This window comes from Scatophagus argus, chromosome 3 (genome assembly GCF_020382885.2).
Source record: "Scatophagus argus isolate fScaArg1 chromosome 3, fScaArg1.pri, whole genome shotgun sequence".
Lineage (NCBI taxonomy): Eukaryota > Metazoa > Chordata > Actinopteri > Scatophagidae > Scatophagus > Scatophagus argus.
The window spans coordinates 26,004,127-26,030,710 of NC_058495.1; the positions used below are offsets into that span (position 1 = coordinate 26,004,127).

Here is a 26,584-nt window from a genome sequence, read left to right on the forward strand (position 1 = left end):
AGTCAATTTAAAAAAACAAAACCAAAAAAATTGCACCAAATCACAATTTCTCAGAGCCTGACGTGGTGTCTTCAGATTGCAGACACATCATCCACATTCATGCATGTCAACGGTCCATACGACTTTGGCTTCCAAACTGTGGTTCTCTTGTAGCCGACCTCCACAAAACAAAAACACACACAAAACAAAGCCAACTTTTCCGCTCCTGTTGAGACAGAGGAAAAGTGTCCATGTGATCTTGTTAAACTAAGAGTCAGGAGCCCGAGGATCGAGAGCAGACTTCTGTCGAGTCCCCGCACGACATGAGCAGCACAGTAATGAGTCTGAATCCCAGGGTGAGTTGGCCAGGTGAAAAAGGTGAGAAACTCCTCCGCTAAGGTCAACTGTGAGCCGTTTGTGGTGTGAAAGGAGACGAGCGTGAGGACCAGTGGAGGTCAAAAGGAGGATTTAATCTGAGCTTTTCTTTAACAAAAAAAAAAGTGAATTTTTTTATGTTACATAACAAACACATCAGTGTGAAATGTCTCCATATATCTCCATGTGCTCGTTGCTTCACACATTCTACAGTGGCGTTAAAGTGTGTATGCACTACTGTGTTGTTTATGTTAGTGGAGCACACACACACAGAGTTACATTTTCACTTGACAGCCATAAAGAGAGCTCATAACAAACAGGTCCTGAGTGGACACTTTATTAGGTACACCTGTACAATCTAATGCAACACAGTACAACTGCTATTAGCTTTACTTTTATGATGCCTATGATGTTAACTGATTAAATTACTGAGGTCATACGTGGAGGACTGCATTATATTCAGAGGTGTTTCTAACGTTCAGATGTTTTTATATGAAAGGACAAAATTACAAAACTGAATTTACAACTTTCTACCAACTTCAGCAAAAGCTGGAAGCCATAAGTTTGGTGATTTTTGTTTTTTGCTGCATTTGATTTGCTGTCGGGTTTTCAGATGTTTTGTCGTTTTGTCAGTTGCTGTCATGTTTTCCTACTTGCCGTCACTTTTTGATTTGTCATTGATTGGTAGTTTGCTTTGCTGTTTTGTGAATTGCTGTATTTTTTTTTTTTGATTTGCACTTCACGCCACCATAGCTCAGCCACCAAACTGGAGGACTAAATAGTGCCCGTTCAGGATCTTATTTTAGCCCAGTTTCAACAAGGCCCCAAGAAAAGCCCAAAAAGTCTACTTGGGGCTCATCTGACCTGAATTCCTTGAGCAGAGCTGACACCAGGAGTTTTCATTATTTATCAAGATATTTAGAGACACCATTAGCAATGTTTTCAATTAAAATACACAGAAAACGTAGTGAAGCCATTCAAAACGATGCGTGCGTTGTCTGAAATGATGAAGGACGCGGCTGTAAGTAGGCCACAAGCACCAGAACGAGTAACACAACAGAATCCCTGCTCGCCAAGTAGGCCACATTTGCATGATGCCACAAACTTCACCTGACACAGAAAGCAAAGACTGCATCACAGAGCAAGCAGCAACCTGCACACCCTTCTGTCAACTCAGTGCTTCCAGTGAACACCTCTTAGCCGTACATCAGAGAACTGAATCTCTCGACAAGCAACACGGTGACTATGTCCTGTACGCCACGACGAGGATGCTCTTATTTTAAACTTTTACCCATTAAATTGTTATCTGCCTTTTACCACCTTGCAGCCGTAATGACCCAAATTCCCTACAAATCGATGACACTCATCTTCAGTAAATGTCATCTCCCCACGCCCCATTTTAAAAGGCTTTGTTTCACTCTTCAGTACAAACGGTCCCACCACACTTCACTGCATGTACTCCGAGGGTCAACATACTACAGGCTCCTTTATATGTTAAACACTGCTGATCCTCATCTGTATCAGTCGACCCTCTTACGCCACAGTGTGTGATAACAGTATTTAACGGTAACACTTCACGTTCTCTCCTCAACACAGAAACTCATAGAATAAGTCTCATTTATGTGAAATATGCCAGTTTCCGGTCCCCGTGTCCTGGAAGATTTCAGTCAAATGGTGGACATTCTCGCTAAATATCACCTGTGTGTACAAACAGTTCACAGAAACCGTTGCCATGATACCAACCCAAAAACGTCCAGATCTGAAAACCTGGAAATCACACTCAACCCAATTCAAATTGTGCTTGTGTCCATGCAGAAAGCAAAGAGAATTATTGTATCATGTTACTCGCAAAGGAGTGGAAAAAAATGCCTCCTGAGTTCTCCTCCTGCTTGTCAACATCTCCGCATCAGAGCAGAAACTTTACGTTTCTTCTTCCCTCCAGAACCTCCAGCTGTTCAACTTTTCAGCTTTGGCTGAATATTTGGACTGTGCATAAAACACAAGGCAATTATTGACACCAGACATTATGAGTAGAAAGATTTAAATATGTTGGACTTCAACAGATCATCCCAGGTAATAAAACAATAATTACCAGGCAACAAAAACTCTGACTAAAACAACTCATTCTGGCTGCAGAAGAAAAGCTAACTTAAAAGCAGGATGCAATGACCCTTTAACAGACATCCTCATCAGGTCGGAACTTTGATGTTTACATGTCAATTAACCCTTTCACCTCAGATGATGCATTATAAAGAGTGGCTTTAACACAGGAAACAAATCCACACTCACCTCGCTCCATGTTCACTTGCTTTGCCTCCTCGGACAGAAAAAAAAAAATGGACTCTGTAGACACGGTTACTGCTAACCTAGCAGCTAAAATTAGCCCCTAAGCTAACTCAGCCTCAGTAATGACCCAAGCTGCCGCCATCCATCTCCACAACAACGGCGCAACTGCAGGTCTCTCTCTCACACACACACACACACACACACACACACACATATAGAGGCATCACGTCATGGTTGAATGTGCTTACATGACTGGCTACACAGACACACACAGAGTTTCTGCCTCACTCCCACACTGACACTGCATGGCTCAATGTGCTTACATGACTGACTACATACACGTACGTGACAACAGCCACACATAAACACAAACCCCTACACACACACACTGACACAAACATATTCACATGCTTCACGGCTCGATGTGCTTACATGGATGCGCACACTAACACGCAGTCTCTCTCTTCACACAAAAACATCTCAGACACACACACGCTCAGCAGCCAGTGACATGCTGCAGTGTAGCACGCTCTGCCAGCCCACTGAAGCTGACCCAACGCAGCCGAGAGGCTGCCTGCAATCACACTGCCAATGAATCAATAACACTGCCTCACAAACAAGCAACACGCACGCACACACACACACGCACACACAGTGTCTGTGTCTCTGTCACGAATATGGACCATGAGCACTGCAGTCTCATCAATGCTGTCACTTCCTTTCACAGCTAAAACAGAAAGCAGGATGAGAGAATGTGGCTAACACTCATGCTAGGCTAACGCCCTTATGCACTGTGCACCACTCATCTATGAGTGGGTAACATGAGGCCATAGCTACTCACCACTGCAATAAGTGAGGAGTCTCTACACACAAACACCAGCGTGCTTCGGATTTATTAGCAAATTCTAATTTTGCTTATTTCTGATCATTATTATTATTCATTCATTTATTTATTATTCAGTTTGTTTTTTAAAGTGATATTAGAAAAGAAATAAGCTGTAGGTTGTGGATCAGTCACATTTAACAGTCAGTCTGTTAGTCTGTTTAATAAGTTTATAGGCTCCTATAATGATTCAGTGTAAGCTTATCAGTAATTGTGACAATCCTGTTTAGCAGAGATACACACAGAATACAAATGGAGACTCCACTGTGGGAATTTTGCATTAACTTGAAGTGAGATACAACAAGCTCAGCATAATGCATACATGAGCCTTTTACACCTGTTAGGGATGTTTCTGACGGCTAATTTTCTTAACGTTTAAACAGGTTTAAACTTAAACTAGATTAAATTTAGACTATAGTATTAACGTAAGAAAACAGAAAACGGTCCGACTGAGAGCTTTGTCACCTGAAGCTCAGCATTACCCAAACAAATGAGCTTGTGATGGACTACAAAGCTTCAAGTGTGGATGTTGCTGAAAAGAAGCTACAGAACATGGAGGCTTCACACACATGTTCAACCCAGCTGCACGAGTTCAATGCAGTCAGCACAGTTTCAAGGTGCTCATCCAAGATTAGCGTCCTTTTGACCTTCTGGATAGAAAATGTCACCCCTTCATCATTTCACCCTCTCTTCTGTGTGAGAAGGTCCCTTTGACCACCAAATTCTAATCAGCTCATCTTTGAGTCTCAGTGGATGTTTGTGCCAAATTTGAAGGAATTCCCTCAAGGCGTTCGTGAGATATTGCATTCAAGAGAAAGGGACGGAAGGACAACCCAGACACAACGCCTCAGGCCACGGCTGTCACCGGCGCGAAGGCGTAAAAAATGTGAAGACGAAGAGGAAGAGGAGGGGGGAGAGTGCTGCAGACGGACGTTTCAGCTGTTTGGGTGAGTACGAAGAGATGATCAAAGTGACTGAATGTAGGCCTCAGACAGAAAAGAATTCAGTCTTTTCTCTGCTTTACCTTGAAGTGCAGACAACCCAGTTTCACGCTGCGCTGATTCATGACTTGTGGTGGGAAAAAAAAAAATATTGGAGGAAAAAATAAATTCATGTTTCAGTGTACAGAACATCAGACAGCATCTTTAGAGCCTTTATGTTCAGTGCTGATTCAGTGGATTAATGAATGTGTCAAACAACATAAAATAAATTGTTATAAATAATGGATTAAATGTTGAAGTGAATCATCAGGGAAAGTTCGTCCTTCTAAAACGTAAGCACGTGCAGCTTTTCTCAGTTTCAAATCACCGTAAACTGCGAATCTTTGCGCTTCTGGACTGATGGACAGACACTTTGAGTTCGTCGAACAGCTGAATTTCAAGGATGCTACGTCATCCAATGACACTGAAGAACTGTTCAGATGTCCAGGATCCCTCAAAGGCATCGGCACAGAGATGTTTGAAGGATGCTGAATGTACCCACAATCCACTTTACCTTCTTGGAAGCAGGTGTCGCATTGTCACCACAAACTCGTCTGAGCACACGACTCTTTGTCCGTCTTTTGTGCAGACCGACAGCAAAGTGGACTGCACAGCCTGTTCAAAAAGAAACTATTGTTCTATTTATTGGAAAAAAAAACTACATGCAAAACACCAATAACATTCTTGAGCCTTTTAAAAAAAAAAGGGCAAAAAAAACAGCATTCAAATGATGCATCTGATCTGCATGAACGATATTCAGCATTATTTCCATAGTACATTTCCCTCAGACCTGCACAGCATGACACAGCTGACACAAATTACTGTACAGTCCAACCATTTCAACCACAGCCCAGGAAGTGTCGCAGACATGACCAGAAGTCAAGAAAACATGTCAACTTCTCAAACAGAATTGACAAACAAAGTCAACACCGAGAAGAAATGAACACACCAACAGAGGGCTTTCGCTGGTCCAAAGAGACCCACCAGCTTATCACACAGCCTAAAAACAGTTACTGTTATCTCCTTCTGAACAACCTACCATCATAGCAATGCTTTGTTTACACCAGGAGAAGATCTTAACATCCCCGTCTTCCGTTTGCCATCATTCTTTTCACATACAGCGTTCTCTAAACATTTCCAGACAGACACCAGCGATGACGTTATCAAGCTGATGTGGCAGGCAGATAACCGGCTAACTTGGCAGCCTCTTGAAATGTAGACAAGATAACAGACACACTGCATCAGTGACAATCTCATCGCCTTTAACAGCATGTTTTAACGCAGCACTTAATGGTTTAAAAGGTGATCACAGCCAAACTTCGCCCTGCTGGGACAATACATCTCATGTGATTGAGGAAATGTTCAGTACAAGTACAAGCTCATAACAACTCACTTTACTTGATATGTTATTGATTTGAGCTCATCCTTTTCAAGCTTCTATAAATTATTCTACCCGAGTCAAATATGTACACTAATTAAAAATGCAGCAACCGACAGCAATACACCAACTACAACATGGGTCCAGTGAGAAAACATATCTAAATAAAGATGATGGCATCACCCTAAACCAGTTTTAGCAACAGGAATCTGATTTAACAAGAGTCACAGCTGGCAGCTCGTGAGGCTGAAGTTCACTCAAAGCTCCACTGTGCCAACGCTTGGTTCTCTTTTCTTTCTCTTTTCTCCATAGTACTCAGTGCACACATGTTGGCACAACTCAGCAGGTACGGCAGAATCACAGACAACCAGACGCTCAATGCATTCGTCCAGAAACTTCTTCACTATTGCTGCAGTTTGATATTTAGAGTGGCCTCTTTTCATGCTCTGCGTCACCCTGCTGAGCCGAGAGGAGCACCAGCTCTCAGAGGGTTATGACCCAACTCATCAGCACACTGAACTTTCAGGGCATTCAAATTTCAATGCATTCAATTCTTGTACAATCTCAGCTGTCACAAGCAGCAAAGCCAAATCATGTGATCCATTTGTGCAAATGTCCCGTTTGTTAAGTCTGATTGTGTATAAGAAAAACATCCTGGGTTTGGATGGGTTTTATTCTCGTCTTTACAAAACCTCCCTCATGTTACTCTTGCTTTTATTATTGTTATCATATATTTTGTTTTTCTTCTATATATTAGAATATTCCTATTTGACTAGAACCATGTTGATAAGAAACAGTCAGTGTTCAAGTTTATTTCTTTGTTTGCTTGCTTTCTTTGTGAGTAAATACCACAGCAGGAAACATGAAATGATCAAAAATCAAACATCTAAGTATCGACTGTAAAAGCACCAAATAATGATGATAAGAAGTCAGTGTTTTCCTGGTATGACCGTGCTAACCCGCTTGTCTCTGCAGTGTGGAGGCCTCACGCTCAGCTGAGAGACTACAGAATCACCTCACACTGACAGAACTCTGACTCATCACTCTGCTCAGCATAAATATTACAAACAGTTAAGCCATCACGGAAATGCAGCAAGGAATACCAAAATACCCAGAGCAGAAAAATTCTGAGAAACCAAGAGGACGAAGGTTAGAGGTCCCCTGGAAACCAACATTTTGATGTTGCTGATAAATCGCAGAAATTCATGGATGTCGTGCATCACCAGCCCAAAGTGCTGATATGCGACAACCTCGGAATGAGACTTTACAATCAACCACGTTTCTCCTTAAAAAAAACAACTCAAACTGTGCTTGTGTTCAGAAAAAGCAAAAGCGAGTGTTTGCATTGAACACACCGAGTTTGACCAAGAGATCGTTTGTGTTTATTTGCCCCAAACAGCTGAAAACCTTACTGTACATTAGCAGTAAAGCTAAGCTGTCCCATCGGTGTGTTGATCTTCTCCTCCACTCCGTTTGAGAAATGTGGAGAGAAGTGAGGAGTGTTTTGTTAGAAGTGAAAACAAGTATACTTCCTGTGCTGCAGGAAGCCCCATCTGGAAACAAACCACCAGATTACGATGCAGTTAGCACTACCGAAGGGATCTAAAACCACAGCACAGTCTTCCATGAAAACTCCCTTTCCCCAACACAGGACAGATTGTATATGTTGATATTTTGAAGTGCGTGTTCACAACAGATGACCAAAGACAAAGTAGCACTTCAGTACTATAAAATACCACATGTTTAAGGGGGAGTTTCAAAGGCACAAGAGCAAATAATTTGTGTGAGGCAAAGCCCAGAAGGAAGAGCAGCACATAATCCAACAAAGAAAAGACATCAGAATGTAAACAATGACAGCAGTATTTCTTTTAACCTGGCGTCCACATCCTCACATCCTGAGACTTTCTGCCATGCTTAATTTATTTTTGGGGGGGGTTTATTTTGTTTTAAACTCCTGTCAGAATCAGGTAGTAAAAGTGCAGAACTCTGTGAATCAGTGGAAGACAAATTAACTCTCACTCCACCCTGCAGTACAGTAAAACTCCAGCTGTCAAAACTGCTGCCTCCTGTCAGCGCCCCAGCTGGCTTAATGGGAGGAAAGTCACTTTCACAACATGGAAGGAGTCTGACTGGAGAGTAAAGGTTGGGTATTTTAGGAGCCCTCGAATGGTGTCTGGGCTTCCTGGAGGGTCCTCACCAAAATGCTGGAGAGGCTGGGGAACGCGTGCACATCTTTTCTCAGACTGTCCAAAACTTTGGAAGAATGTTTAAAGTGAGATAAAACTCATTTGGGAGGTTGATTTATCATTGAATCCACCGTATTACATGTTGGGATTTATACCAAGAGGCATACTGTGTGGGGACACGTCAGCATCTGGCTGAAGAGATGAGCAGCGTTGAAACTACATTAAAGTTCTTGTCATGTTTTGGTCTTGAATCAAAGCTGCTCCGTACAAAGACTTTAATAAATGACCTACTTTTCTAATGTGTGCGTGTGTGTACACAAACCTGCTGCTTGTCCTTCTTGTGTATTTTCATCTTCTATCCCGTCACTGCATCTGTTAACACAGAAGGACATCATTAGTTCAAGAAATGCACACAGAACAAAAACTTTTAATGCCATTTAAAAAGGGACGTGTGCGATTAGAGGACCAGTTATTTAAATGCTGCTGCCCTCGCTAGTCTGCAGCACAGATACTAACAATTATTATTCTATTAATGTCCATGTAGGAGACATTTGTAGAAGTCTTCTGTATGTAGAAAAGCATGTTGTCCAGCAGGTGTCACCTTTGTGTTTTGGCTCCCTTACAGCACAGGTGGGAACTTCCACTCAGGGGACAGGTGTTGCTGGATGGAGGAGCACAAGTGGTTTCTTGATGCTATGCTAGTGAATTAGTGAATGTTGTATCAGTGAAATGTTTGGCTGCATGGAGATTTATGGACACTGGTTATGAATTCTATTTATCTATTAATATAGATTTCACACTGTTTCTCTGCTGAGCAGTGCTGCAGCCTGTGTTATCAGCCTGTCTGTGCAGCCCCCCAGTGGCTTTAAGTTTAAGCTCAGCTGCTACAGGACACATTTAAATGACATAAGTTACCCTGAAATGTCATGTCTTCATATTTCTATGTTTCTTTTTTTAAAAAAAAAAACAAAAAAAAAAACAAGAGTAATGTTTTATGCACAGAAAATGCATTTTCAGATGTATCCACCGTGGTGTTGACAAGGTCCAGTTTTTTAACTCAAGCCCACCAATGTTTGCTGTGTTTACCTTAGCAAATTTGCATTTGACTGAACTTCTGTGTTGCCCTTAACCCTGAACTAATCCACATTTAAAACAAAGTTGTCAGTAAGCACATTACTGGTCTGTTTCTGATTCCCATCCCGAAACAGGAAACTGAGGACGGAAGCAGTCTTCAAACATCTTTCCATCAACAGGGCACAATGGGAATCTGACAAGCAGATCTCGAAACAACCAAGGCAGGAATACACAGTCGACTTCGCGTGCACACATCTCAGCGTGCTGGAAACCATCCACAAAAAGAAGTGAATAAATAAAACAACTGAAGCCGTTTTAATGAATTGGCAACAGAGCACAAGTTCAGTTTGTGATTCAACACTGAAATGGCATATTTTCACTTAAACAGTTATGTGCTCATTGCTCACTGGACAGAGCTGACACCCACAGCTGTACAGACTTTGAATCAATCTCATTTTTTAAAGTATAGTAATATTATTAGGAATGCCAAGGTAAGGTCTACTGGCAGGACAACATGCTGGTGAGATACTACCAGCATACTGCAGTGAGTTTTTCAGAACAGGTCCAGAATGAACTGTTACTAACACTAAAGCAGAGAGCCATTCTGCAGTGGCTGCCACTTTGACTTTCACTGAAGATTGCTGGGGTTTGTTTCAGACTGTGACGAAACACAATAATTATAAAATAATAAAAGTCCTTGTGGTGCGTGGTGTTAACACGCAGGGTTAGGATGTGGATTTTAACTATTTTTATCTTCCTTATCAAAGTATATCGATGTGTCTTTTGTTTCCCTGTGTTTATGAAAGTTGCATGGTTCTCATAAAACATCACATTTCAGGTGAAATGGATGCATTCAGCAGGGGATCTGTAACCGATTGCTAAAACGGGAAAAAACTAAGATGGACCAGTGACAAATACAGAGATGGACGACGTGTCTCCACTTCGCACAAGGACACAAGGACAGGTCGCAATAATGTCCACACATGTGCATCTTCTGGACCCGGTTTTTCAAAAGGTTTGATCAAGATTTGGTAAACCTTTTTTCTGCTGTCCATGATCACGTAATCCATTTTACTTTTGAGCCTGATTTTCAAAGCAACATCGGATTGGATCAATCTGATCCAGATAGAAACTTTTCAGGAACACCAAATCTGGATATCCAGCGCTCAGATAGGATAGGAAATCACAATGTAGAACTACAGACTCCTGCATTCTGCCAGAACAAGCAAACAGGACGTGCAACAAGGGACACAACAGTTAGACACTATTTCTGATTCGGATTTGTTTTGGATTTCAAAAACCAGTGATGCCATTGCTTTGTTATTCTGTTTTATCACTGCAGGCATCATTAAAAAATAATCTAAAAACAAAACAAAAATATCTCTGATTGTGCTGAATACACATTAATTAATGACAGAATTAAATATATTATTTGTGGTCAATATTGACAGCTGTTTGGGGGATTAGTTTATGAGGCCAAACTCTTTCTACTTTGCTGCAGGCCTGTACTGAAAGGCTGAATACGTTATAGCCTACCTAATCACTGTAGCCTGATGGATGAACAAATCAAATTAAAACTTCAACTTCTTGTAGGCTATACTGCATGATTCAAATACAGTATTATTTGATACATTATATTTTGGGCCTGATTCAGTAGTGCTGAATCCACCCTTCTGATGGGATCAGTATAAACCAGAGTTTTTGAATCAAAGTGATCCCAATCCTACTAAAAGGTTCTAAAAAGCCCAAACTAAAGCTTTGATCCGGATCAAAACCAAGATTGGATTACGTGATCTGATCCTATTACGTAATCCGTTTTTTCTTTTGAAAAACCCATTTTCAAGATTTGATCCAATCCGTTACCCAAAACCTGAGCGGATTACTTTTGAAAAACCGGGCCCTGAAGACTCCTGTGTACTCGCGGACACAAAGTATAATTTCAGCTTCAGCCTCTCTCAGGTGTGCCTTAACTACAGTTTATGAACTCCTTAATAAAGAACAAAAATGATCAATGAAAATGATTGGTTATCTGACTGGTATCAGCGATGACAAGCAGGTAATTATCAGTTATTGGTATCATCTGACAAAAATTCATACAGAGCATTCCTGCATCATCATCATCACATAATGTGCACTCAACGACTCAAAGTCTACAAAAACAGACTCATTAGCCAGGTGTAAAAGAGAAACAGGACACTTACAATCTGGTTAACAACAAACATCTGAGTAACATCCATCACACTTGTCTAGTTTGGCAGGTTCCCCTTCTTAGACCAGTAATTTAGCTGCTACACTCCCACACCTGTCTACACCTGTCTACACCAACCTGCACCACCTGCACACCTCAGAGCCACAGACAGGACACAGCATCCAAAAGCTCATACAGTCAGAAAATTATTCAACAGACAGCACAGGTTGATTCAAATGAACTTCAGATTATGGGAACCAATATTTACAGAGCAGAAAACAAACCCTTCATCGAGGGACAAAAAGCACCAACCAAACCTCAAACACAGGTAAATGAAAGAGTAAATGTTTTTTGAAGCGTTAACTTCCTCAGGGAGAAATCAGATCTCACCTCTGCTGGGTGTATTTACACATGCACACACTTAATAAAGTATCCTTCCAGCACCAAAGTGTATAACAACGTCTGTGTCACGCTCACATTACTGAGTCTCGTCAGGACGTCGACTGGTTCCACAAGGCTTCTCAACCAGTGAAACTCCACTGAGCGCTCACCTCTCTGCCCGACAGGCAAATACCACTAACGTTACAGTAGTTTAAAGTATTTCACCAGGCTTCAGCTTCAGCAGGGTTTGGAGCTGGTGAGGTGCAGGATATTAAACCAGTTTAATTTCATGCAAACCAAGTGCACTGGCGTTTGTCAGGCGTTTGTGTGTTCTCTGTGATGTACTGCAGGTGAGAGGTGTGCACACAGTGCTGTTGTGCGACTCCAACGCTGTCCAACCTTACGTTACACGCTACAGTACTTTGATACGAAGCCTCGTTTTGATGCACTCCGTTTGCCCTGCAACACGCTGTTAATACAAATCAACATCTCCTGTATCAGTTTCACATTAAAAGCCCTCCAGCGTTACAGCGGACAGAAATCCTTCGTTTCAACAAGGCTTTTATTGTGAAACGTTTGGAAGAACATGTTGACTTTGAAGCTTGCTGCCATCATTTCTCATTTTATTCATTATTCTGATTTATTTATTTCTCATTATTTTTTTTAAATTTTAGAATAAGATGCATATTTTCTCAACTGTTCAATGTGAAAAAAATGTCATAAAGCAGTGAAAAATAGGAGTTAAAATGTCCTAAAGCCATGCAGTTTGATATCACATGAGTACTTGAGAAGCTGGAACGAGGCAAAGTGTTAAAACTCGAAAAAATTACTTTGAACAGAAACTATTTTGATAAGAACTTTTTTCCCCATCACTGAATTATTTCAGTCACATTCTCTCAGTGAATTCTCTCATGCTGTCATGCTGAATCTCCACGTGCTTCTCCCATAACGAAGGTGAATCACTGCAGGACGAAACACGCCATGACATACATATACACAGCGCTTGGTGCAGACACACTCACTTTAACTCCCTGATTATTACTGAGGATGTAGTTTGCAGTGGAGCTGAACTGGACTACATTATGCTGAAATGTGTGCCATGTTCAACTCCACCTCAAACTACAACCTCAGTTAGTGAAGGTAAATCACCTCTGACTGGATCGATCAAAACTGAGCATTATTATGATTACATGTAGCTAACAGAGTGGCCGCATTTCATAAGAATCGAAGCTACTTTGCTTATTAAAGATACTAAATCATATTTTTCTCAATTGTCCCTGTGGTGCTGTAATATTATTTTATTTGCACAGATTTTTGTTTGAGGCAGCAGAAACACAGCTGAAAGAATTACAATTCAGCCTTTTCCCCTCTTCCATGTGATGCAGGACTGATGTTTTCTCATCAGTGAGCAACAGAAATCTGCATTGAGTCACATGTTCCTATCTGGACCACAAGGACGTGAGACATAAAACCAGATCCCGAGGCATGTGACCTACATGAGTACTACATTCAGACACTGGATGTTGGAATTTGTCTGCATCGAATTCCTCCGACCACAACGCTGACAGGTGTAGCTAGTTTGTACGTCCACTCACATTATTTTAACCAAAATGTTTTTGTTCATGCACTGTGCTTTTTGCAGTACCCAAACACATCTGGTTTCACTGGCTGCTGCCAAAGTTGCTTTAACAAATTCTCTACAACATTAAGAGGAACACGGTGCTCTTTCAGGTACTTCACTGGAAAACAATACACTCCATACATCACACGGGCACAGAACAGGTGCAGCACAGACAACTAAATCAATCTTACAATTCTTCCTCTGTCTTATGGAACAGTGTGTGCTGTCTCAGACAAACAAATCCCCTGGATGGAAATCTGGGAGTTGGTACTGATGCTCTGCATTAACTAAAAACATTTAAGGTCGGTAAAATGAGACCGGCACAATCAACATCACGTGTTACTATCATATCACACTGAAACCACATTAAGTGTGAGTTTGGAGCGCTGGCATACATAAAGATGGCCGACGAGTCTCCACTTTACCCCACAATGCCCAAATATCCCGGATACAAGTTCTGCCATCCGCCATGTTCTTCTGACGACGTCATCTGGAGCCAGAGTCTGTGCAGTAATGATCGGGAGGTGGAGCCATGGTATCGAGTTCCCGCCCATACAACCCTCTGAGCCAATCAGGAGCAGCACTCAGCTGTCAATCACAGCATCAAATAACTAATTAAAACCGCAAATCAGTGTGATAAGAACCACCTGAAAAGACAGAAATTTTTCATGGGAAAAACGTATTTGACGTGTACTCTGAGGTTTTAGTTTAGTGGCCCATGGTCCACCTGCTAACGAGGAGGGGGAGGGGTTAACGAGCGGCACTGCAGATATGAGACTCTTTTAGAGATTTTATTACTGCCTTTCTGGCAGCTGATCAGTTTTTCTCCAGTTACAGACACCTTTATGTTAGCGTGGATTACCTTTAAGCACAATCGATGTGACCAAAGTCTTTTCCTATGCCACCGCCTCCCACTCGCTCTCCCGTCCCCATCAGATTCTCCACCAAAGCGCCGGAGCAGATTCATAACAGGTGACATTCTTTTCACTGACTTCACGGAAAGAACAGGCGCTCCTCATATTTTGTACATGACATTCAGCACAATCGCCCTCTCGCTGCTCGACACATGGACGATAAAAACTGCTCCGCAGCAGCAGACACTTCCTCCACCTGTCTCCCTGTAACATTTATGGTAACTGCAGCATCTGCACAAACTGCCGTCTTTAAAAGTGTCACACTTCATCCATAAACCAAACACTGTACATGAAGTGATTTTATTGCAAGTGAAGAAGACAGTCTGCCTGTGACGACTGTGCCAGTTAATTTTCTCATACACACCTGTCCGTAAGACCAGTGCACACAAACCACCCGTACTGACAAACTCCCAGGTGAACTCTGGGAAATGTAGTGCAGAAACACCACAGCAGCAACCGCATATATGGTGACTAAAACAAGCAGTTCGATGGGTTAAAAGCTTTTGGGACATGTTGAGACACTCCACATCCTGAGGCCCGCAAACACTAACACCCGCGGGAGGGGGCGGGGCCTGCGTGATGCGTTACGTCTGTCACGTGAGAGGATGCATCATGCTGAGGGCACGGAGTGAAAATGAACACAGATGGAGAGTAAAGCAGCATCACAACAGGACAATACAGCATCACACCCCCATCACTTCACCTCCTGTTGCCATAGAGACACTAAGTGACTGTGTGCAATTTGTCAATCAAGCACTGTGTATATGAACGGTACGAACGAACTCAGCCACAAATCTATTTCACGTTAACAGGTATTATCCTGAATTAGTTTTGCTATTGATCTGCCACTGCTGCATTTCTGTATTCATTTTATATTAGCTTGTTGGCCAAGGTTTATCCCTCCTCATCTCGACAATCTGTATTCCAGCATTTGCTCATACACTGGAGAAACTGGCTAGTAGGCAAGTCCTTAATGCTAACACATCCAATATGTAAGTAATAATGTGTGCCTCTGTCTGTCCTGAGCCTTGTTGTCTACTGTCCAGGTGTGAAAGACCAGGAGTGTGTGGAACAAGGTCAACAGGTCCATTTGTTTTCTGCGGGGTCAATGAAAAATAATGTCAAAACTGTACACCTGTTGAGTGCTGCAAATTAATATTTGCTTAACACCAAGTCAGAATGAGAATCAGACTACTTTATCGATCCCGGGGGAGATCGGGTACATGATGTAAGATCTGATATTGGACAGAGGATGTAAGATTGAATAAAGGCCGCCAAACAAGTGAGAAACAGACACGGTACCAGTTTGTTCTCCAGAGCTGTGCCTCTGTTCAACGACTTTAAATATGTAAATTAAAAGAAATCAGATCTGTGAATGACAATAACTCAATGTGAGAATTTTGTTGCTGTATTTTTGTCTACAGAGACAATAAACACAAATATTGAATTAACACTGCAGGAATCTCAACCGCTTCCAGGGACTGCAGAGGTTCTACATAAAAACCTCTTCATTATCCTCAGTTTGGATGCATTTTGTTTGCAGAAAATACAATTTTGGATTCAACTGTGCAGCCTTACAGCATGTCAGCACCTTTTACCCTCATCTTTACTGTCAGTCCATGTTTAAGGCGAGCAATCCACAAAGTTTAAATGCCATAAAATGACCTTTGAAAATGACAAAGTCTCACGCAGAGTTTCCCTCCATAATTTTACAGGCTGACTAGGAACACCAAAAAATCTTTTGTTACTTAAAAAACATATTCATTCCTTAATTTTGAAATTACAAAAAAAAAAAAAAAAAAATCAGCCAGGATTAAGTTTTCAGCAGCAGGTCATCCGCATGTACAGGAGGGACACAGCGAAACGAAACCAACCAAGTGACATCACAGCAACCAGGCAACATCAAACAGGAGACGTCGCATCACAATCTGCATTTGTCTCATTTTGCGTTGGACGTCATGAAATTGCCGTTGCTACTGCGAGAGCTACTTCCTGTTTGTCATTCCCCACTGCTTGCCAAACAAACTTTCTCACTGACGTCACAAATGAGAGCACAACACTGACAGCCTTAATGCCGTAAGGGTAAAACACACTGAAATGCTCATGTGGCCTCTTAAGAAAAGGAAAATAACGAGATAAAAGGCGCGTGGACTCACTGTTCCAGTCCAAAAGACTCCACAATATGATTTAAATCTAAGTGAGAAAGACGGACAAAGACGCACAGAAAAATGTGAGCCAAGCTGTTTTATCCCAACACACCTGTCACCCATGAATATTGATGCGAGAGGACGCCGTCTGCAGAAATGAAACAACTGTCTGCTGCTCACTCATTTTGCAGCCTTATGTGGCAGATCTCACATACAAACACATAAATAAACAAACAGCGCATGTCTACAAGGAAGACCACGTCTGAAAGCTAAACTCATCTCAGCAGGAAAACTCAGCAGCCACACACACGCAAAAAATGTTTCAAATTTTCACAGGATCTTAATTGTTTTGACAGGATGTTTGAAATGTCATTGGATTTATCAATAGTGAAAATATCTTTAAAAGGAACAGACTATTTTAGATAAAACACTGTTAAATGCACTCTTTGTTTATGTGCAGTTTCTCCGTTGCTAGTGAAACCTCTTTGAGAAATAAATAGCTTCTGGGACGTGTTTTTGTCACCTGTGAAAGTGGGCGCCACAGCAGACTGTGCTAAGCAGCGACAGACAGAAATCCTTCTTGGCCGTCTCGGTGGAGACACACGTTCTCTTTTCAATGACCTTATTCCCTTCGCTCAGCCACCTGCCCTTGCACAAAAGAGCAGAAGAGCCTTGACGGTCGCTGCGTCGGAAAAATCATCGGGAGTCCACTCATCTGAGGGACGGCTGTGCTAAATCGGAACCAAATTCAGCCCCATTATTCCCAAACGTGTGTGTGTGCGTGTGTGTGTTTTCAGAAAAAGAGGGGAGTGCATCTTTAAATGGAACGCGGCTGCTCCTCGCTCCATCCCTGCTCTTCTGGCTCTACGACGCTCCCATGAGGGAACAAACAAAGGAGCAGACAGCGTTGTCACTGGCCGCTTGGGCTACAACACACTCAGACTTCTCATATTAATTAGATTAATCACTAATCACCTCCTAATCCCAACCTCCGCAGCATCTCCTGCCTGGCGCCGACACGTTTTTCCTCCTTTCCTCATGCCGAGCATCCAGCTGACCTCGTCTGCTGCTTCTGTGACATTGACATATTTAGACTATTGTGTGCTATATTTAAGGTCACAACTCAGTCATCCAGCTTTTTCCACTCGCTAAACCAAATCATCACACGGAAACCATTCGCCCGAGTCAGTTTTTTAGTTTTTCCGTCTTCAAAGTGGGGTCTGGGCTCCTTTAGCAGGTTCCAGGGGGTCCTCGGCAAGAAGGGGAATAATTTCTTTTCACTACTACTTCCATACGCTTTCTGTAGTAAAACATCTAAAAGTACAATTCTTATCAGACATGGGGCCCTGTGACAAAAAAAGGGGTCTTGGTACACTGAAGACCTCCATACTACTAACAAAATGTTCATTTAGAGTACAAAAAGTGCCATGATTTCCCACAGATGTATTAAGGGAAAACCTGATAGAGCACCGGAGGCGGGATCCCATTCATATGAAAGCTGCTCAGTGGCACATGAAGCCAAACACATTCCCAGGTATACAATTACCAGGATCTTTTACATACATCCCACACTGTAGGGACCCCCGCCAGCTGACACGCCAACTTCCTTTGTGTCCCACTCCTGACCTGAGTGGGGATAACACTGGACTACTACTTTAATCATGCGGCTCTTCTATAGTTCAAAATCTTATCGGAACAAATGGATCAAATGTTCTTTCACAAAGTAATCTTATGGGAGATTGACATGTAGGGCCCCTACATGTCAATCAGTTATTGAACTAATCATTTCAGCACCGCTTCCCTTTATAGATTTTGGGGATGAAGTGGTTGATCATAAAACGAAGGCACCAAAAACGCAGAACGATCAACTAGTTGGCAATTGTTAAATTAATCACCAACTATTTTGATTATTGATTAGTTGTTCTGAGTTGAAGAAAAAATCTCCAACTTCTCTTATGTTCTGCTTTCATAAGCCCTGAAGCTGAATTTCTTCGGGTTGAGGACAAAACAAAACACCTGAAGACGACACCTTGGAAACGTTTTCACCATTTTATGACATTTTATGAACCAAAAAACTAACTGACGAATTAAGATTCATCAGCAGTGAAAATGATTGACAGTTGGAGACCTGCTCTGTTAGCTTCCTTCATTTGCCACATTTACTGAACAAGTTAAATCATCAAGCACATGCAACACACTTCACATTCACACAATGATTCTTCTTATTTAGTTGCGTAATGATGAAACTTAAGTAAACACCTATTCAACCTCCACTGGTAATCAACAGCTTTTATAACAGGGCCACACGTGGCATTTTTCCACCAACAACACATCATCAGCATAACACAAACTGCTGCATCTGGACTTTTCATGTAAACGTAAAGCTGCATTCTCAGCCTAAAGCACAAAACAAGAGGAGGGCTGAAGCTAAGCTGAGACTCACCCCATCTGCTTTAAACAAATTTCATCTCCACCCACAGGAGTGACAAACTGAAAGTGAAAAGCTGTCACGCAAACAGCGCTGAGTGTGTGTGTGTGTGTTTTTCCCCCTCTGGTTTTCCAAGAAAACTTCATATCTGGCCAGGTGAAACCTGCTGTGTGAACTGTGTGTCATTTTACAGAATTAAACTTCTTCAGAGTGGCTCAACCAACATCTGTACACCAACCTGCGACCCTGTAATGAAAGGATGGTGTCCACGAGAGAATAAACGATGCTGTGAGTTTACGGGAACCTGCATGCATTCACCTGCTCTTACAGCTCTGAAGAGCTCGAGATCCATCTTTAAGGGGTCCACAGCACAGCAGAGCTGTCGCCATAACAAAATTATGACTCGCATACAACGCGTCGCTAAATATGAAAACAATAGCATGACAAAAACATAAAACACCAGGAAAAATAATGGGATAATATATTAAAGAGCATGTAATGATGCTTTGCCAGGGTGAATGTATTAAAAACATTTTTACTGACAGAGTTTGTGGTGTCTGTGGGCCACGTAGACAAGATTATAACACATATCATTTGACTGCATCTGCTTTGTCAATAAAGCCGTGGACAGTCGGCCAAGACCAGAGGTACTTGAAGCAAGGCCCTCCTATTGTCCCTACGACACCAAAGTGAAGGACTAATACTGATTAAGTGGGTATAGCCCAGTTTTCAACAGCAGGGCAATTGCAATATCTTATACTGGACTGAGAGTCGATGGTGGTGGTATTTCTGGCCAGATCGCCCACCTCTACTTTACACTACATATTTCTGAATGTTATTAATCTTATATAATCTGTTGTCGCTTTGTTTGGAAGGACTCCATCACTCAGTCGGTGATTACGGGGATTTCAGACAAACTAGTGCAGTTATTCAATTTTCTGGTTGATTTACACTTTGATTAAGTGATAAGCCATCAATAAAGGCTTGTGTTACAGTTTGATCGGGGAAGGCAGCCTGAGAACCAAAAGCCCTTTGACGGTATCATGTCTCCACTTATTGGTTTGGATTAGATACATCAATATATAAGGTGGAAAGTTAGGACATTCATCATTATGTAATCGCATTTTCTCCACCTCATCTTCAGAGCAGGCTTTTGGTGTGTACTGCTTACAAAATGAAGTTCATCTAAAACAGTCAATACAAGAGGAGTAACAAAGTACTGGTACACTGGGGTATCATGGCGTTTCATGATGCTGTACTGATTCTCAAAAAGGCGACTGATTTTTACATAACAAGAACTTGTTATGTATGTATGCTTTTACTCACATTTTAGCATGATGCGTGTTTTTTTCAACCAATAATCATTCATTTCCTGCTTCTTACTGGCAGTTGCAGATAATACAACAGGTAGAGTCATATTTTTGGTTCTTAAAAAAGACTTGCAGACTTTTTCCTTTGTCTTTGAGCATGTAATGCAATTGTAAAAACTGTATTAATATGAAATTTCCCATTATAAAGACGCTAAAATATTGGTCTGATAAATTCTGTGCATCTCTAAAATAAAATCATGATACATACATCTATCTATATGTATATATAGATATAGATATCTATATATACATATAGATATCTATATATACATATATGGAATCATAACTTATCAGACACTGAATGTATGAACTGTCCAGCCCAAAGTTATTAAACCTTCAAGTCCAGGTAATCCACACAGTGCACTCCCCGAGTAGAAAAAAGATGTCCATGGGGTCTTGAACTCACCACTGTGATCACGCTGAGCTGCCCAGAACAGAGCTGTGGGCTGGCAGGACTTATAAGGTGGCTTCATGTGTAATTATGACAAATACATGAGTGATCCATAGGCGGAACAACTCAGACCATAATTATTTAAAATTTCTCAAATTCAATAATTCCATCGAATCAACTTCCTCTAATCCAATCTGGCGAAATTTGCAAGGCAGGGGTCCCCAGCACAACACATAGCTGTGTATAAATTAGGACTCAAACCCACAACCCCTGACACCAAGGACAAGTCATGAACCTGTTCATACACCTGCCAAGAGAAGACTCACAGGTGACTTCACATTGTGACTTAGACAATCACCAGGGCTGTGCATAAAGACAAATTTCAAACTAGTGCCACAATTCCAGTTATTAAGGAAAAATTAAGAGAATGAATTGGAGATGTCTGTAATTTTTACAAAGATGAATCGCTCCAAACTGAAACTGATGATATTCTATTTCCCATTGACTGCAACAGTTTACTTGAGGATGGAATTCAAAATATTGTCAAAAATATTTTTAAGTGTACCAAACTTCATCTATGATACTATCAAAGTTTGTTTTGTTTTTTTTCTTTCATGAAGATTGGTGATTTAATTAGCACAGAGTTGGAGTGTCTGTTTACAGTCAAACATTTTGATGCACCGTGGCAAATTTTCCATCATTCAAAAATCTGTCTGGATCATCTGCGGAGGACAGTCTGAAGATGCAACAAGCTTGGTGTCAACTGAATAAAAACAGTAGGAGCGGATGCTTTAATTACTTCTACAGTTTATGAGAAAAACACAGCGACAAACTTAACAAGTCCTGCCGGCTCAAAGCATCTGAACATTTCCGCTCAGCTGGGCCGACTTTTTGGTGAAAGCTGCAAAGTCCTAACACATACGGCTGATTTCTTATGAATTTTCAAGCCACAATCAGGTCTATTAGCCCGGAATGCCAGCTGAGGAAGTCCAGCATGGGACTGGACCTTTTGTGCAAAGTCTGATTTATTTTCATGCATGGGAAGGTAGATTTCATGGTAGGAAGAGGAGGAAGAAGAAGACTGGCAATTCCAAAGAATTTTCTCTTTGAGATGTTTAATAGGCAGTGTCATTCTTCATTCATGACATCTGACTGATAGCAGTTAGTAGGTAGTATGGAATTTATTTAGTAATTTAGTATGGAACTTTGCTGGTTATCGCTCGCTGTGAAGCATCTTTAGAGTGAACCACTATAACATGCTTTTGCTGCAAAAAACCTTACTGCTCAGCCCTACATATCGACATCCCATAACTTCTTTTGTCACTCTGACACTGAATCAGTTTTCATTTCACCACAGAAATATCATGCATGTAACTTCAAAGAGTGATTTATCAACTGAAGTTACACTCCACCTTTACAAAGATAACAATGATCAGTGTTGAGCGGGGCTGTCAGAGAGAGATGTTCATTTAACTACAAGTTTATTATCAAGGCTGTAGTTTGGTACTGGAAAAGTGCAACGTCACGCACTAACAACAACCTCGATAACTAACATCAAAAAGCTGACCATCAGAATCCTCCTAAATAGAGAATTTGTGTCTTGCATTGGACTGGACTGAACTGAACTGTGCAGGTCTACCTAATAAAGTGGCCAGGTGTCGCTGCTTATGAATTTCTGTCCTGACTTATTAATTAAGTGGTTTTTAATCACTTAAGGATATGATCTCGTCCACCTTACTCCAAATGGGGCAGACATGTCAAAGCAGTTTGGTGAGAACGTGCTCAAACATCGCTGCCCTCCCTTGCATTTCTGCACAACAGGTGGATGTTGAAAGCTTCGCGTGTTACGTGTCACACGGTGGTCACAAGTGAACGTTTCTCTACAATAACAAAAAAGGGTCTTCTACTCCCTTCAATTATCACAAGAGGTTTTTAGAAATGCACACAGAGTCAGCTGTGAACTTTATGTGCTCAAATTAGTCAAACAAAAATGAGCAAGTATTGTTAACACACTTATTATGACCAAATAAATTACCAGGTGTGTTGTAGCAGAAAGGTCACACACTCAATGTCAACACTTGCTGGTATTTAACTTTCTGTTGGTTCTATGATCTCAGTGTTTTCTCTACAAACAGCAGCTGAAAACACATCCCACCGTGTATTTATCCTTCAGCATCAACATGACACTGCAAATGACTGCTTTAATTATTATTTTTTAATTAATGTGATACAGTATAACTAACCTTCTGTGCTATTACAGAAATGTGCACTGCTGCCTCCACCCGTGCTTTTGACTGTCTCAGCTGAAAGGGAGGCAAAAGTAGTTTTTTCTTTGTTGCTCGGCCAGACTAACTTCTGATGATGGAGTCAAAGTGCAGCAGCTCTGCGAACGCTTGGTAAAAACTCTACCACAATGAGCGAACAGGCAGGCAGACAGACACATTCATTAGTCTCCAGATAGGCTCGGCTGGACGTCTTATTGTTGTGGGAGGACAGACGCAGCAACACAAGACAAACATGCAAACAAGACTGGAGCAAAGCCGCTGCGCTTCATGCTGTGAAGTGTTTAACTGCTGGGTCACCGTGCCGCCTGCTGATCAAACACTGCAACACTGTCGACCTGGAAGCTCCCAGGTAGACCTGAGAATCGAACCGGCAACCTCTCAGCTCATCCCAAACGTCCACATTAGGCATGAAAACTCCACACATTCCCATCTCCAGCTGCAGATTAGAGACTTGAGATCATGCCAAATACAGAGGATTTGTGGAAAAAAATCAGTGGAGGACAATTTCCAGCCAAACATCATCCTGACAGGTATGGAAAAAAAACAAGGTCTTGAGCCTGGAGTCTAAATATAACCTATTCAGCGTTTGATTTCTTATTCACAATTAGAACAATTACCCATTAGTCAGACTGGGGTTTCTCTTGGCACAACCTTTGTCTGTTTCCCAGGGGGCGTTACACCTGGCCAGGTGAAAGTGTGCGGACAGACGGACACGCTGTGACTTCATGACTCACTGCATGTCCGCACACATACCTGGTTGCTTTAGCTACAAATGTTTCGAGGGGCTAACGGGCTAGCAGCCTAGCTTACACCTCTTTGAGGCTTTTGGCTGTAACGAAGGCTAGCAGACGCAGGGGCTAACGCACTGCTAGCTTGGATTGTTGCAAGCCACCGGATTGCCACAAGTTGGGAGAGCTAGCTTGGAGGGGGGGAAAAAAGAAGTTCCCGGCGAGCAAAACGGCGACTTGAGATGAAAAACACACACAAGCAACACACCCCTACGGAGACAATGAGACACTGTGTCCTATTTCACGTTAGCGCCCGTTGCTACCGAGCTAGCTTTCTCCGCTAGCGCTGTAATGTCACTGCATCGCTGTTGTAAATAACATTATAACAGCCCTCTCCTTACACGTGCGGACAAGCCTCTAAAACTCCTTCTCGGAGACATCTCTCCACTGAAAAAGCCTCCCCGGCGAAGTGCTCACCTGTTCCGGACACCGGACACACGCTCTCACCGGCGAGACATCCTCCCGGTTAGCCCGAAAAACACTGGCGCTTTTTATTTCCAAGGACACAAAATCGCCATGACAGTTTAGAAAAATGCATAAAAAATTAGCAGGCAAGGGAGGGAGGGGAGAGAGACGAGAGAGAGAGAGAGAGAGAGAGAGAGAGATGGGGAGGTGAGGCGAGGAGAGGAAGGAGGGAGGGGTGAGGGAAGAGGAGGAGGAGGAGGGGGAGGGATGGAAAGAGGAGGAGGAGGTCGGAGGAGTGGAACTCCGTGCAATATCTATTTAATCCACATAAAGCTTCCAGCCCCGCGGAGTTTATTCAGTCTGGATGCCGGAGTCCTGCACTGTTTTGCTACCACAGTCAAATCCAGTCTAGACACCACTCACATCTCCTCCCGGCTCACACGTACCCACAAACACAAGCCGCATCCAAAAGTTAAAGGGCGCCTCTTACCTAAAATGGCCACTGCAGCAGCCAAAACACACACAAGCTTTTTTCATTTGGTGGAAGTTTAGCAGCAGCGGCGGCGGTGTGGCTGCTGCAGCCAGCCTAACCTTACCATTTGAGATCCAGTAGCAGCTCAGCATTTCAGATTTTTCCATTGGCTGCAGCCTAGCGCAGCTGGCCCCATGCATATTTCCATTGGCCCTGCAGCTGTCAAGCAAGCAAAGCGAGCGAGTCTCTCCCGGGTTTGTCTGAGAGCTATCGCGGCAGCCCCAGGCAACACCATTGTGTATTGTGTGCTTTTTTTCCTCCCTTCCCGATGATTCGCATTGATGCGAGCCTCACGCACATTGCCTGGTGTTTATTCTAGGCGCTCGTGTTGTTCTGTTGCTGTCCTTACCGCAGACTTGCAGGGAAATCCTTCTCGTACTGGGGGAGGCTTCCCACCGCACGGCCCGGCTGGCTCCTGCTGTCATTGAAGGAAAGGGAAAAACAAGAGGGGAGCGTTCGGCTTTCAACCCCCCCGATGCAACAAAACGAAGGGGTTTACATTTCTCCTCCACTGGCTGCATCCACCAATCATGTCGCTTTTTACTCCTCCATCATTACCGGGTTTGAAGGGCGGAAGAAAAGAAACGAGACATTCCACGTCTTTTGCAGATCAGGTTGCGTTTCCCGGATGTTCAGTCTGTTTGCTGGACCAAACGTTCGCGGGCTGCGGTGTTTCTGGATGCAATGTGCGCTTGTTTTTTCAGGAGTCTTTTGGGCTAAAGCTGTCGTGTTTTGTTTTTGTTTGTGTGTGTGTGTGTGTGTGTGTGGGTGGGTGGGTGGGTTGACGCACAACTTGTCTCCCTTTTCAAACTTCACCTGAAGTCTGGGCTTTCTTCTCGACCCTCTTGTCACTGTCTCCTGTTATTTTTGGAAGAATTCAAACTGTTAAAGGCACATTTTTGTGACATAAAATTCTTTGAAATCCAGTTGTCTCTTGTCCAGTGTGTCTCAGTCCTGACATGTCCCCCTTCCAGCCCTCCTGGCCTGCACTTAAAGCTGTCCTCGTGATCGGATCACTCAGGACAGATGTTCAGGTCTGGACAGGACCGTAGACAACCACCCAAAATTAATCAAATTAGTGTCAGGACTTCAGTTCTTGTCTGTAATTTATTTTGACAGAGATTGGTCGCTCCATGTGTGAAAAACTGATGTTTAAAGCTGCTCTATTTCCCATTGACTGCCACAGTTTGCATTATTCCAAAACATTTTTCATGAAGACTGGAGATTTATATAGTGACAAACCGCTGTATCTGTTTACAGTGAAACATCTGGATAATTTATGATATTTTAAAAATCTGATTGGTTTGTGGAGGCGGACAGTCTGAAGATGGTTTGGTGTTTGGGCAGGAGCTCCATACTGCAGCTCCACCAGCCACTCTGGCTCCAAACGAAGTCACCAGAACAAGATGGCAGCGCTCGCATCTGGGATCTGTTGGCTTTGTTTTTGTACAGTGGGAGGAAGTGGACATGCGTCATCCATCTTCACATGTGTCAATGGTCTCAATCAGTAACACTCTGAATTAAAAACAGCTTTATTCCTGAGCTGAAGACGACGGCAGCTGATGAGTGAGCCATCTCGCTTATTTCTCGCCTCAGTAGCGATCAGACAGGATGCACGGATCACAAATCAATACTCTGTCATGTGATGCAGTTCCAGCCGTGACGAGTAGCTTTTAGTAACAAAACATCTGGCAGCTGACAGTCACAAGCAGGCAAGTGCTCTTCTAAAAGCATGTCTGCGTAATATGTCTCCCTGTCTGGACCGGCAAGTACTTGTTCCTTTTACCGCCATTTCCAAACCCAAAGCGCGTCCACTTCGCAGGGAGCAGCGGGAATTCAGAGACGCCACACTGAGAAACATCAAACTTTCTGGACAAACAGAATGAACATCTCCATTTGTAACCGCACTCATTTGTGTTTGTTTGCATGTTGTCATTATTTTATTTTATTCATTTTAAACGGGCATTGAAAGTGTCTGTCCCCGTCTACATTT

At 42.5% G+C, this 26,584-nt stretch overlaps 1 protein-coding gene across 8 annotated transcripts in view; it reads right to left on the reverse strand.

Moving 5' to 3' along the window:
* Positions 1–25,335, reverse strand: part of chd6 (chromodomain helicase DNA binding protein 6) — a 75,744-nt gene extending 50,409 nt beyond the window's left edge. For 5 of the 8 annotated variants that reach the window (XM_046385034.1, XM_046385033.1, XM_046385032.1 and 2 more), the window contains exons 1-2: positions 24,072–24,256; positions 8,390–8,439 (exon numbers count right to left, since the gene is read on the reverse strand). In XM_046385034.1, coding sequence (XP_046240990.1) covers positions 8,390–8,419 — 30 coding nt within the window. In that variant the 5' untranslated portion in view covers positions 8,420–8,439; positions 24,072–24,256. The other 3 variants (XM_046385027.1, XM_046385029.1, XM_046385028.1) reach the window with 3 other exon arrangements.
* Positions 25,336–26,584: the final 1,249 nt, after the last annotated feature.